Genomic DNA, 14,376 nt, shown 5'->3' with positions numbered 1-14,376 from the left:
TGGGGGGTGGCTTGCCCCTGCGTGGGGAGAGGCTGCTAGGTCGCCTCTCTCGGATCCGTGCCCCTGAAACCTTCCCAGGCCGGCCCATGCGCAGCGTTTATTCGGGATCGGCGTCCGATCGGAAGGCAGCCCAAGTTTTGGAGCCCAGTGCATTTAGCTGGGCTGGGTATGCTATAGCAGTACACCACAGTTCATGCCTTGCTGCACTTCACAAGACACGTAGGTTTGAATATCCCCTTTTAAATATAAACGTTTTCTATTATTGAAGCCGTCTTCATGAAATTGATAATGACAGCTTGTGATCAATTTGCAGAACTTTGCAGTTTCTAAATGAGGAATACTCCGTTGAAAGATTTGTTGCGAGAAATGCATCACACAGAAGTCATAAGTGCTGTATGTTGCGTTTAGATTTTCAGCGCGTTTCTAGTAAAGGTGCAATACACGTTTGGTTGATGTGTTCTGTATGGCTGGTGACTACTTGAAACCAACTGATTTTTGCCAAGTGATAGCTGACTAACTGCCAGTAATGAGTTCTCCGAACTATTATAGGTTCATAGTTTTTGATTTATTTTCCAAAATGTTTTGCAGAGTCAAAGCTTAGTCCAAGCTTCAGAGTTAATTTCAAAGCTCACTTTCATGAGTCAAAACAACTGTGTCAAGCCTTAAAGCTTCAGAAGTATGTTTGGCAGCTGCTGAGAGCAGTTTTGTGTGATGTGTACTTGGAAACAAAGCTGTTTATGTCCCCTCAAGGTGAGATTTTGGTGTAGTAGATGTGATACGAATATGTGTCAGCTTCTGTCATTCTTTCATGAAACGTATTTAAGGTTTGCAGAAGTTTCTAGTACATGAATTCTAGTTTTCTCCAATATATATGTAAAAAATAAATACCTTCTGATTGATAACTGATGCAGTGTTGTACTTGGAAACAAAGCTGTTTATGTCCCCTCAAGGTGAGATTTTGGTGTAGTAGATGTGATACGAATATGTGTCAGCTTCTGTCATTCTTTCATGAAACGTATTTAAGGTTTGCAGAAGTTTCTAGTACATGAATTCTAGTTTTCTCCAATATATATGTAAAAAATAAATACCTTCTGATTGATAACTGATGTAGTGTGTAACAGCATTTCTATGCCTGGGAATAGAGTGTAATATAGAAATAATGCAGAAGCTTACAAACAATTACAATATTATACATATATATTTTTAGCAAAATTACTATATTAAAGGGTTGTAGGTGCATGTATTTATCAGTCAAGTCTTCCTGAGGTTGATAACTTTCTACTTCAGGGAATAACCATAAGTATTCTGTAATTTGTTTAATAAGCAGAACCACGCGTATACCTTCTATGAATTTTAGCTGTGAAATTGGTTTGACCAAGAAATTGTGCTAAAAGTAGCTAATTAACTGCAGAATCAAAAATAAGGATCACTGTAATAGAATATGGCAAATAGATAATTTCTGAGTTAATGTGATCAGTTAATAAAGAAAAAAAAGCTGTAAAATACTGACAAAGTAGAAAACTCAAATCAGGGGACTTGAGATAGAATGGGAGAAAAGAGCAATAAAAAGATAGTTTAAATTATTGGTCAAGGTAAACATGATGTTCATTTGAAGATCCAGTTGGCCTTGTATTAAGTCTTGCCTTTATGGCCTAGCTGCTAATTTAAAGGGTGAGTTTTGCATAGTGAGTAAGATTTGATAATAATTGTGTTGTAACTTTATTCTGGACAAATTATTCTTTATAATTCCTTTGTCCTGCTTTTGAGTTCCTCTTTTCCATAACTGGTAAGCAAACCCAACAAACTGAGTTTCAGAATATCGTAGCTGAAGACTGAAAGCCAGTCTTTTAATAAGACACGCGCTACCTCCGCTCCGTAACTAAAGCAAAGAGATTAATACAGTTTATATCAGAATTCAGGGTTTGTGCTTCTCCACTCCCAAGCGTTCTTTGAGATTGTATCGGAGAGACCTGGGGTTTCTTTCCAAGCCATGGAGAATCTCTCTTTCCTATCAAAATGCCATACTTAAAAAAATTCAGCCTTTTTTATCGGATCATCCCTGTATTTTTCCCTTCTCTGTGATGGTCCAACCAGATGATCTATCTCCTGATTACACTGACTGACCACAGCACAAATTGTTCTGTGCCTGGCGATCTTCTTAAGCCAAACCAGCTCCGTTAGCGTCATTCAAACACTAGTCCTAACCATCTGTTCAGACAACCCAAGAATGTAGGTGTCCTTGCCACATCCTAGTACAAAGAGTAAAAAACAGTAAGTCATGTTGATAAGACAGTTCATTAAATCAATCTAGAAGAGATACAGTAGGAAGTTCCCCAAAACGCCAAACTCTGTTTCAATACACAGTTTATTTTAAAATACAACTCCAAGACCGAAGAAGTATTATCAGAGTACCTACAAAAATTACCTATTTTTGAAAACAAACAAAACCCCAAACCACCCACGTAGCATTTCACAGTTTATTATCTGTTTAACACTGGGGACTCTGTTAGGAGTATTATCCTGTGTGTTAATATATGGTGTGTGGGCACCCTAAGAAGGCCTTGCTATAGCTGTGACTTCTCTTCCCTTTTTTGTCTCACCAATGAATTTATCTCACTGTGAAGTCTTGCACATTGCCACACGATTTGGTATTTGGACAGGAGTCTTATTTATTCTGGCTCTATATGCATGGAACATAATTGACTGATGGATTTATAACTGGTAACTATGTAAGATCAGAATCAGACACTGTTTACATAGCGATGCAAAATAGTATTAAAAACATCTGAAAAGCAGAACAATACCGTGCTTGTAATATGGATATGTACTAGTTCTGATAATATCCTCATTATGTAAAGGAAATGAAAGAATTCAAGGTAAGCAATTAAAACGTGTGTTCTTTATATATATTATAAATATGTATTTTAGATATTTTTATTATATAAGAATATATTTCTGTTCTTACCAGCTCTTAGCCAACAGTAGAGCAGGGTCTCGGCCCTGTTTGTCTGCTTCTGTTGTACTTTTTTTTTTTTTGAGGTTTGCCACACTTACTTAGGTCGCACTGTCAAAAGAAGTTGCAGTGAATATTATTTATTATCTTTAAATGGTTTTCTTGATCTTGTGTCCAAAGATGAGATGCATGTAGTGCCTTAGTTAAGCTTACAGTTTTATGGTTCTATAAATGCAAGTGAATCACGAGGCACGGAAGAGTTCACAGTGTACAATTGCGTTTCATCAGAACAATTGAAGGTAAGTTGGAAGTTCGTTGTTTCAATTTGTTATGTTCCCTTTTTGTCTGTTCATTTTGGTAAAGATAGTAACTAATTGATTAAAACCGAAAGAAGACAGAGGTACTGCATCAGTGATGTGTATGTCTAGCTAGAGAAAAAAAAAAAAAATCCAGCTTCTTCCTTATCCCATGCTTGCGATTTAACTTACTGGGTACTGCTATTCTTGATGTTACTCTTGGGTTATTCTGCTTTTGCATCACTGCTGTCAGTGGTGCCGTGCCTCCTGCTTCTTTGTCCAATTTAAAGTTATTAAATCTAGTCAATTAAGTACTATAATTGGCTGTCATTGAATCTGTAAAGCTTTGCATCATATCAGCCTCAGAGAGAGAGACTGGTGTTTGGTGATGTAGTATGGCAGGATCTACAACTAGTTAAAGGCTAAACCTTCTCAGATTTGTTTTAATGTATGTAAATACGTTACCAGATTTTGTTAATGTAGCCCTTGAAACTAAGTTGGCAAGTCATTTATTTTCTTAATGAGAGTTGTTGAACCAATGAGGGCACAGATAATCTTATTATACCATCCAGACCTCGTGTTACATTTGACGGGATTTTAGAGAAGTCATGTGTAATACTTTCCTGTGGGTCGAGTCTGCTTATGTTACAGTTGTACAAGGTCAGACCTTAATTTATCTAGCAACTGCGTATTTAATTTTAGAATTATCACAGGACACATCAGCTTGCAGGGCACCATTCCTGGCTGTTCAAAATGCAGGCCCCAGAGTAACAGTGGCAAGATAATGGGTTGAAAAGGTGAGAATATATGTTATGCTCGCCAATTGGAATAACAGTGAACTAATTTAAAACTGTAACATTTAATAGACTGAGTCCAAATTTAGATTGCTATTAATTATTTTATTGCTATGAATAACCTCTTTGCATGCCTAAGGGCCTTCTATTTATAGAGAGCAAAGTTAGGATTGTCTAGTTTATTTTAAGGATAAGAAATTAGAATAACATTAACACTCACATAACATTAACTTTATACCTATGTGTTTAAAAGTGATGAACGCTTGATACACTTCTTTCCAAGGAAAGACGCAACTGCCATGATTAGCAAGTAGTTCAGATTTTCTTCGATGAAAAAACAGTAACTTAATTTAAGAGAGCAAAAGGTTTTTTTAAGGAAAACAGCAAGATGTCTTCATTTTTTCAGGCATAAATGGAAAAAATATCAGACTACTCCAAATGTTGTTTAAGGAAAATATTTGTTGTAATACAAACACTAAAACTTCTTTAGAGGAAGCATTTGCAATTTGTTCTAGTGATCTAGTGCCTAGGTCTGGTAATTGCGAAGCTTCCATTCTTGAATAGAAGATTTTGCTGCTGAGCTTTTTAGCCTTTTCATTGCTACATCCCATAATGTAGCAGGGATGGCTCTGCTGCTGCCGAGTGTACCAGCCATGCTGTTATATTCCACTGTGATCCTAGTGGAACGTCCGCGCTTCAGTCGGACCTTGTCACCTCAGCACAGCGTATTACCAGCAGTGATATAGCAAATCAGGCTCTCAAAGCACGTATAGACCCCTGGCAATGTGTCCAGCACTTGTGCTGTGGTGAGCTGTTTGCCTTATACTCACGCTACCATGTCACAGTCACTTGCTGCCTTACTAACTTTCTCATTTTATAATACATTATTAATTTTTGTGGGATAAGATAATTTGAAAACAGTACATACAACAATTCTGAAACACTGCTCATCTGAGACCTTTCTGGTTAAGTCTGTGTTCAAGCAGAGCTCTATGTTGCCTGTGGCATAGTCAGTTCTAGGGAATACAGCAAAGCAGGAGATAGCTGACCAAATGGGTATGGATGTTGTATGACCAGAAAAAAAAACCACTCAAGTTTCTATCGTGACCTGTAAACTGGTTTCTTCCTCTAATCTTTTGGAGATAAAGGGGAGGTAGAAAGGCAATACGTTTTTCCGAAAATAAAAGGATTTTCTTAGTAAATGACTATCCTGCAAGATGCTCTGTGCTCTTAACTCTTCTTGGAATCAGTGACGTTGGAGGGTATTGATCACCTCATAGGACTAAACCGTATGTGAACATCTTCATAAAGGTACTGTAATACACCAAAACAGCCTTTTTTCAGAGATTTTGCGATGTGAGGGTCTAATCTCAGGCCTTTATAAGTCTTCAGGAGTCTGTTTGGTTCAGGCTCTAGGGTAAATATAATATGATGGGCTGTAATATAATAATTTTCAGTCTCAATTCTCCTAAGGACAGTAACTTCAGTAGGGCTTGCAGGGCATGAAGGTCCATCCACGTGGATCTGAGGGTGATCATGATTCATTAAAAAGATGCTTCAGAAATTTCAGCGATGGCATGAAGTCTTCAAATGGAGGTTTTTCAAAACAAAAGGTGTGAAGAAAGGGAAGGTGGCTTCTGTTTGCCTTTAAGCTGTTGTGGAGGAAATGAGATTATGAATGTCACACATTTTTCCTTGATAAATTATCTTATGTAAATTAACTGTTTAGTCTCATCAGGAGCACCTCCCAGCTGCCAGCGAAATGTTAATTTATTCTAAAATGTACTTACCTTTTAGCTGATGGCAGAAAGAGGTTGTAGAGATGTTTATTGAGATACACTTCTAAAACTGCTAGTCCAAGAGAGATTTTATCTTTCCTGTCTAAAAGGTTTGTCAGTCTTCAGAACAGCGTATATTTGTGGGTTAAATGATGGAAGCTTTAAGGTGCCATCAGAATTAGAAAAATGTTTATGAATATGTGAAGATAAACACACAAAAGAACCTCAACTCAGAATTCTCCTGCCTGTCAACAAAGTGCATTGCCAACAAGAGATGAGGAAGAGAGGCTCAGTTTCATGGCCTTCTTGATGATGAGAATTTTACATTCTGGTTAATAAGAAACTTGTGGCAGCATTTAGAAAAAAAAGATGGTCAGCTCCTTTGTTTTGTGTGGCTTTTTGAAGTTGCTATGTTTTGTATTGCACCTTGGAAGTTTGACATGGGATACCTTCCTTTCTGCATAAAGCAAACTATATTTTAAAAAAACCCAACAACTTATTAATTTATTTTTGCTGCAACAAACTTGATAGGCTTTCATAAGCTTGTTTTGATCATAAGAGTTTCAGAACATAGTTATCATTGTTTTTTAGAATTACGGAGAACTTCGTATTGTCCATCCTGACTGACAGGATGTCAGTCAGTCAGCATTCTCGGTGATTTCAGAAATCTTTTTTGCATGAGAAGTTCTACCTAAATTTCAGTATGCCAGAACATAACTTTGAGAACTTCTAAGCATTAGTATGATGTGCAGCAGATTTAACATTAGGTAGCATGTGGAAGATTTTGGTACGTGTGTCTGCATTGTACTGACCAGCTCATCAGTCTAACTTATGTGTGAAATCTTCTTTTGGACTGTTATGCTGAAGCCTTGATTAGAGACACAAAAGGAAGGAACAGAGAACCCTTCAGAAAAGCGTTGTCTTTTATGAACAACGTAAACGTCTATTCTTCTAAGCCCCAAAAGAAAATGTGCCCGTGAATATTTTTTTTAATTATTATTTGTGGAAGTTTTTTTGTAGTCGGAGGTGGCAGTCAAGACCAAAGTTGTGTATTTTTTCCTTCAAAGAAAATGGGACTGAACTGGAGATTTTTTCCACTTTCCTTCAGATTGTCCATCCTTGCAGTTAAAAACCTGGGCCATGCTTCCAGTACATATTGAAAGAGGTGGGAAACTGCATTATGTGGGAATCTGAATCCAAGAGACCTTTAGCTTCTGAGTCTAAGACCTTACTAATTTAATTTTGGTTTGCAAGCTTTATCCTAATACACTAAGTAGTAAAGTGTTTGTGGATGAGATTATAATATTGGCTATGGTACTTTGATTGACTTATTACTTACTGGAACAATGCAGAAATTAGTCTAAAAAGAAATCTGGTCAGCACTTTCCCTTGAAGATCATTTTCAGAAAATGGCCTCCAGATAATTTCTACAACGTTCCTTCTCTATTTGCAAAATGACTAGGACGCCCCACAATGATTGTTCTGTAAGAAACATACAACAGATGCTTAGTATAATTGTTTAATATTTGTGCAACACTTTGAACACAAGTATTCTGTGTGGTAGATACAGTATGTTACTGCCTAAACCGTGGGAGCAGTAGTTTAAAACTTTAAAAAATTCAACATCCGGTGTCCCCAATCTGATTAAAGGACAAACGTGTTAGGCCATTAAGATTGAATCAGAGAAACTTTGGCGAAACCCAAAGCCCACTTGTAAAAACCTAGGTAGGTACAGCTAGGCATATATTAACTTCAGTTTTTATTCTCTATAGATCTTTTACAATATATAAATACTACATTTTACACTTCAGGAACCTACAGGAAGATGTGAAGAGCAACATTTCTGACCTTCCAGTTATAGTTATAATTTACTACCAACGCGTTTAGTTGATGTGATATCACTAGCAAAAAGCATAGTGAACATAAGCCATGGTTAAAGTTGTTGATACGAGCAGACTGAATTTAAGCTGGTGACTACAGTTAAGAGGTTTGACATACTCCATTACTAATCCACTCAGCCTTCCAACTACTCTCACACCTTGAAAATAACAGCTGGCATGGCTTGACCATCACCCAGGCTTGTGTACTGAACTCCTGTGAATGTCCATTAAGCTTCATGACTGCAGAAGTAGTGCAGAGACTCCAAAGTCCTTAGTCTGCTTTCATGGACCATGCCTTGGCAGTGTAAAAATAAAGCAAGATTTGCAAGTGTTTGTGGGGGTTTTTTAATATATTAATGATCATTAAAAGTGATAATTAATGACACGAGACCATTGTAATGTTTCGTTGTACAACTACCTGTCCGTGAAGTCCAAAAATCTTGTATATTATTATATTAACATAAAGTAGGTTTTGCATTCGGTATCATCTCTCTCAAATCCCTTATTTTTTATTTGAGAGAACACCCCCATCCAGCTCCAGGAGAGGAGAGGTGAATAGAGGTAACAGCTGAAAACTTTTCATCGAATCACAGAATCATAGAATAGTTTGGGTTGGAAGGGACCTCTAAAGGTCATCTAGTCCAACCCCCCTGCCGTGGGCAGGGACATCTTCAACTAGATCAGGTTGCTCAGAGCCCCGTCCAACCTGACCTTGAATGTTTCCAGGGATGGGGCATCCACCACCTCTCGGGGCAACCTGTGCCAGTGTTTCACCACCCTCAGCGTAAAACATTTCTTCCTTATATCTAGTCTGAATCTACCCTCTTTTAGTTTAAAACCATTCCCCCTTGTGCTATGGCTACAGGCCCTGCTAAAAGGTCTGTCCCCATCTTTCTCATAAGCCCCCCTTTAAGTATTAGTAAAGTTCTTCTGAATTCAGAGCTGGATGATGTGTCACCACCTAAACTGTAGTGACATGCTGTGGGCTTTTGCACGCTGAAATCCTGTGTCCAAATGGCACTGGTTGGTGGATCCATCTTGTATCTGCTGCCGGTGCCACGCTGGGTGAAGGAAGCGGGGAAAAAAATGCTCTTTCCCCACACAAAAGAGTCAAGTTAGTTCAGAGCTTCTCTGAAATAATTTGACATTTGTGTAAATCCTGAATAAGTACAGTATGTGTGACCACCCTTAGAACTGGTCATGTGTTTCATTCTGAACTGCAAACTCTCTCTGTAAATCTCAAACAATTTGAGTGGTTTTCTTTTTTGTGTCTGTAGTTTTTAAATGTATATGTGATTGTGTTTATGTTCATGAATTCCTTGTGAATGCCTGTGTTTGATAGGAATAATTCATGGGTGGTAACTTTGTTTACTGTTCATTATTCTTGCTTGTATGGAAATCATATATTCACTGACTTGATGACCACACCTTTCTAAAGAGGAAAAGTTTCTTTTTATGATTCACAAGTTGTCCAGTATTTGTCTGTAGATGACACATGTAGTGTGTGAACAATAAAAATGGCACGTCTCGTACTAAATGTTTCCAGGGTTGTTTTCTTTTCTATCACCATTTTTAAACAGGAATTTTATCCTTTTTAAATAAGAATAAACTCACCAAAACATTATTAAATTAAATTTATGGAAACACCTGATTTTATTATAAAAAATACCTTAAGCAAGATATGATACTTAGCAGTATATTTTTGCGTGTGTTTCAAAATACCTCATCATTATAGCTCACCATAAAAAATGATGGATGAAAGAGAAGATTTGGTTGAAGATCTGCTCACTGAGTATGCCATACAGCTTAGCATTCAAGAATCAAATGGGGCCAAACCACCGGTGTCTTCCAGCTATCATGACAGGTACTGTCAATTCAATATGTTAGAGATTATGCCACATTTTAACAGTGTTTTGAGACATTGATATTTAGTGCTTAAAACAGTTTGACTCTTACACCTCTTTCTCAGTGAAGCACTGTCTGAAGCAATGATTGAAAAGAGTAAACAAAATAGAAATGTTGATTTTGTTTTTCTCAAACATTTCTAAAACCTCAAACTTTAAAGGCAATAAATTAGGATTTGTTAGCAATCTGGCTGCTCTGTAATTGTAGCAGTGCCCCAGCCTTTCCCTGTGCACTCAGATACATGTGTGTACAAGAAAAATCCAAACCAGAAAAACAACAGCAAACCCACAGGGGTGTTCAGCGAGGGTTCATACATTACATGAATGTTGTGGTTAAGAGTGGTTCCCGTGATTGGGAAATGGAGGGCTCAGCTGAGCTACCTTGGGTGATGAGAGCTTAGGGAGATGAGATTCACTTGGCTAAACTAGTACTTCCCTTAGCTTTTCAGGCCATTTGTCTTCTTACGAAAAGCATATGTGTGAAACAAAGCTAAACTTTGCCTTAATAGAAGTTCTTTGGCAATAATCCCATAAATACATTTTGTAGATTGCCTTGTCTAAAATGGAAAGATGCAGAACTGTAAGTCTTGGGGGACTGTTAATATTTCCTAATTTCCTGTGGGATCTCATGAAGGTTTGGGTCCTCATGGCCTCCTGTTGTAGGACTGGAATCTCCCTTTTCACTGAAGGCTCTCAGCAGAGTCGCTGGGTATTCTTGTTATTTGGCTGCTTTTTTTCTATTAAATCTGATCTCTTTTTTAATATGCTTTTATCACCAAAATATCTCAAGGAACTAGCAGACACCAGCATTTAACTTCCATCTCATGGAGGTTTAAATGATATTGTTAAAAACATTACAACTCTTTTTCAGGGAAAATGGTACCATTGATATCATCAGACTCTCCTTCATTAGTGAATATTGACATTCTGACGCCATCACGTTCTCATTCGCCGTCTAAGGTTTCTGAATCTGAAGGGCTCCTTTCTGTAGTGTGGGGCCAATACAGCTTTTTAGTCCACATCAGAATTCTTTACCAAATTAGGAGTTGTATCAGGTCAGCCCACAGCAGGAATTGCACCTAAATCGAGAACTTTGGATACTCTGAAGGTCCACAGAACAGGTGTAACGTAGGAGGTCACAAGGCTAATCAAGACTGTAGTTGGTGTATTCAAAGGAAAGTTGGCTCAGATGAGAACCTAATGGAAAATATTGAATAAATAATGTAATGCATCTACTTTCTGTTTATATTTTCTATTTTCTGCTCTTTTTTGGATAGTTTTGTACCACCTAGTGAGGAAAATAGGAAAATTGTAACATCCATAAAGCAAGGTAAAAACCCTAAAATAAAGTAGTCCCTTTGCAAAACTGAGCTTTCTGTATATTGTTTTTCCAACTGCATCTCATTTATCTGTTGGATTTTTTAAGGTCAAGTATTTGGGCTCCAAGAACTTGTGAAACAGAAATATGCTTTGGATGAAGCTGATGAAGGAGGGTGGTTTCCATTGCATGAGGCTGCAGCTCAGCCAATTCAGCAAATACTTGAAATCATTTTAGATGGTGAGTAAGGTAAAAATATCCCAGAAGATAAGGGGAGCAGCAAAAAACCATAGAACAATAAACAGCCATGCACAACAACAGGCTAGAACTGATTACGAAAAAAAGTGTGATCAAATCCTCCATGGAGCATCTCGCTTATGTTGTTTAAATATTCAGGCAAATTTTCTTTTTGGGAAAGTTGCATCAATTTGCACCAGCAAAGAACTTGGACCGTTTTTAAAGTTTTGTTCAGAAACCTACAGACAGAGTAAAAATTACTGTTCCATATTCAGTGTGTTTGGCAGTACTAGATAGGTTAAGTTAAACACAATTACAAGTAATTTTCATAAAGACTTAGCATTTAAGGATTTCTGGTATACGTGTATGTGTTAACAGCCTTGTGCTTTGATTTTCTCTTTTCTCACTTTCTTAATCTCTAGCATCTTATAAAACAATGTGGGAATACAAAACATGCGATGGAGAAACACCATTAACTTTGGCAGCAAAAGCTGGCTTTGTGGAAAATGTACGAACGTTACTGGAAAAGGGTGTTTGGCCCAATACCACAAATGACAAAGGAGAAACTCCACTTCTTATTGGTAATTGCCTCCTCTCCCTGGGTTTAAGCAAGTGAATGGCAGCATGTCCTCTCCGCTAAGTAGTCACCCGAGTACTCCTGTTGGCTTGTGTGGTTTAGATGCTGGTCATCTCTTTAGATGAAATGCCCAGCACTTAGTGAAATGTACCCAACGTTCAGTTCAGCACTCGTCGTGCTTTCGGTGATCACTGAGTTGCTCTTAAAGATGCTCCTTATGCTTTAGGTGATTGCTGAGCTGCTCCTAAGAAAATGGGACCTATTTTTTTGTTCAAGGCACCTTCTTGGTGTCTTCAGGTGCTGTAAGACCTTTACCAACCTGGTCCTATTTGACCATCTTAAGGTAAAAGTATGGTACAAGAATAAGCTGTTGCTTTAACTTGAATGTACTTTTTCTGGAGGTTTGGAGGTTATTGGAGATTTTTAGTTTTATTGGATGGTTTCTTCAGAAGTAGGCAGGTATTTTCAATTTCAAAATCTTCCTTCTCATCTCCCTCCCCTCTTGCACTGAAAATAAGCTTCAACTGCATTTCTAATACCCCAATCTAAAGAAAGATGATTCCTTTGGAAGATTTTATGCTATTGGTAGTCTTAAATGAGCTTTACTATACATGAGTAATTTAGCTATATTAGCTTCTAATTTCTGTTGAATGTCGAAACATCTCCATTTTTCTGAAGAGAATCAACCTGTGAAATTAGTATAATATTAAGAAAATACAATATATAATACAATTATCAGTATTAAAATATTCATTTCTCTGAATTTTTGTTAACTTTCATCAGATGTGATTACCATATTAACATTTTAAGGCTCTGAGGCATTTCTAGAGCGTTCCTCTGCAATGTCTTGCTTTGCATTGTTTCAGCTCTTTTCAATAATTGTAAGTCTGTGAAACTTTTAAACTATTTTCAGCCTTTGCTTTTAATGAATCCTGCAAAGAGTTAACTAGACCTTATGAAAAGGGTCTTTCCCCCTTATAATGCCAATTTATTTTCCTAAGTATTTCTCTGTACAAACTCCTGAAAATGAGGTTTGTCAGCTATGTATTGTTTATGTGATGCTTTTTATGTTTTTGTGTCACTGAGCGCTAAAAATGTGGATGTAGATATTGTTGTGCATCATGTATTTCAGTCTTAGTCTCAGTGAAATAGAGTATCAGGTGCTTAACACTTAATAGATGATGCTTATGATTTAGTTACTCCTTTTAATTTTAAAGCTCTGGATTAAAGGGCTCCTCAGTACAAAGGTAAATGCTGAAGAAGTATCTATCTAGTGGGATGATTTCTGCTTCCAGATACATTTGGTCATACTCCAAAGCAATTGTGGGTAATTATGAAGACTGTTGCCTCTTAAAAACCTTCTTACTTTTATGATGGGACATTCACAAAAGTTAAATTTGCTAACCCTATGACGCTGATCTCCCTCAGCTGCCCCACCAGTCAGTGGAGAGATCTGCTATTGCAAAGGGTAGTTCAGAAGTAAAATTAGACTCTTACTCAGGATCACTATTTTGTATGTAAATAATTTGCAGGTGTGTTATCCATGAAAATTTCAAACCTGGAACCTCAGAAGGGCAGAACATGGCCTTTAAGTATGACAGATGTCAACTGTACTTTGGCTGACAACAGCCATGCCAGGATTAGAGTTACCAGGTGACAAAGTCACAAGTGGAATTTTCTGGGGACACTGTAGTGTTTGCACCAACGTTAGAAGTAAGGACCATATTCGAATATTATGGTATTTTTATTGTTGCTGTTCCTTGTGATACACCCGCTTCTGCTTTCTCAGAATCGAAGCAGTGCTGCTTTTGCACTCCGTGCTCCAAACTGACATGTTTTCCAGCTTGTGTTGGTTTACCTTGGTTTCCCGAGCAGCTGACATTACCATTTATTTACCAGTAAATTGGATTCCCAGATTTTTAGGACTTGAAATCTTTTTAATTTCCTTGTATCAGTACACAAGGAAACACTTTTCTAAACTTATTAGATGTCTTTAACTTTCAAGATAACATACCTGAAAATGTCATTGTGTTATTTTCTTCCTTTTTAAATATCTTCAAGCTATAAGAAGGTGCTCTTTTGAAATGGTATCCACTCTGATTAAACACAACTGTAGTATCCACCAGCCGTGTGTAAAACGTTGGTCAGCAATGCATGAAGCTGCAAAACAGGGACGCAAAGACATTGTTGCTCTTCTTCTGAAGAATGGTGGAAATGCGAACCTTAAGGATGGATATGGAGTAACACCATTAGGTGTTGCTGCTGAATATGGTCACTGTGATGTGCTGGAGCATCTAATTCATAAAGGTATGTAGTCAGGTAAAAGGGAAATACACCTCTGCACTGGCATACACCTTGCCTGGTTGCTGAGGTGTTTTAGGGTGATCATGGAAAAGGAAAGAAAGAGTAGTGATGAATGAGACGACTTGGTTTCTTGGACGGAGAGGAAGCATCTATGAGTGTTCCTGCGAGACTGGAGTGATGCTTACATGGTTCCATAATGCATGTGAGAGGAGTGGCAGAGTTGATACCAATCCATTTCAATCAAGGGGGAACTTACTGCTATACATGCCCTTCTTGTCTTTATTTCTCTTTACTCCCCTCCCCTTCCTCCCCGCTTGCTTGCTTCCTCCCTCCCT

The 14,376-nt window shown here is 37.7% G+C and overlaps 1 protein-coding gene across 5 annotated transcripts in view; it reads left to right on the top strand.

Annotated features, from left to right (window-relative positions):
- Positions 1–3,951: 3,951 nt before the first annotated feature.
- Positions 3,952–14,376, top strand: part of ASB15 (ankyrin repeat and SOCS box containing 15) — a 14,860-nt gene continuing 4,435 nt past the window's right edge. For 2 of the 5 annotated variants that reach the window (XM_009286798.2, XM_009286794.2), the window contains exons 1-7: positions 3,952–4,046; positions 6,413–6,475; positions 9,437–9,565; positions 10,883–10,935; positions 11,032–11,163; positions 11,583–11,741; positions 13,799–14,044. In XM_009286798.2, coding sequence (XP_009285073.1) covers positions 9,450–9,565; positions 10,883–10,935; positions 11,032–11,163; positions 11,583–11,741; positions 13,799–14,044 — 706 coding nt within the window. In that variant the 5' untranslated portion in view covers positions 3,952–4,046; positions 6,413–6,475; positions 9,437–9,449. Of the gene's footprint in view, positions 4,047–6,412; positions 6,476–6,929; positions 6,987–9,436; positions 9,566–10,882; positions 10,936–11,031; positions 11,164–11,582; positions 11,742–13,798; positions 14,045–14,376 lie in introns of those variants that run through there. The other 3 variants (XM_009286796.2, XM_009286795.2, XM_009286797.2) reach the window with 3 other exon arrangements.

This window comes from Aptenodytes forsteri, unplaced genomic scaffold (genome assembly GCF_000699145.1).
Source record: "Aptenodytes forsteri isolate BGI_AS27 unplaced genomic scaffold, ASM69914v1 Scaffold166, whole genome shotgun sequence".
NCBI lineage: Eukaryota > Metazoa > Chordata > Aves > Sphenisciformes > Spheniscidae > Aptenodytes > Aptenodytes forsteri.
The sequence above is the reverse complement of the archived record's forward strand: the minus strand, read 5'-3'. Positions and strand labels throughout refer to the sequence as shown.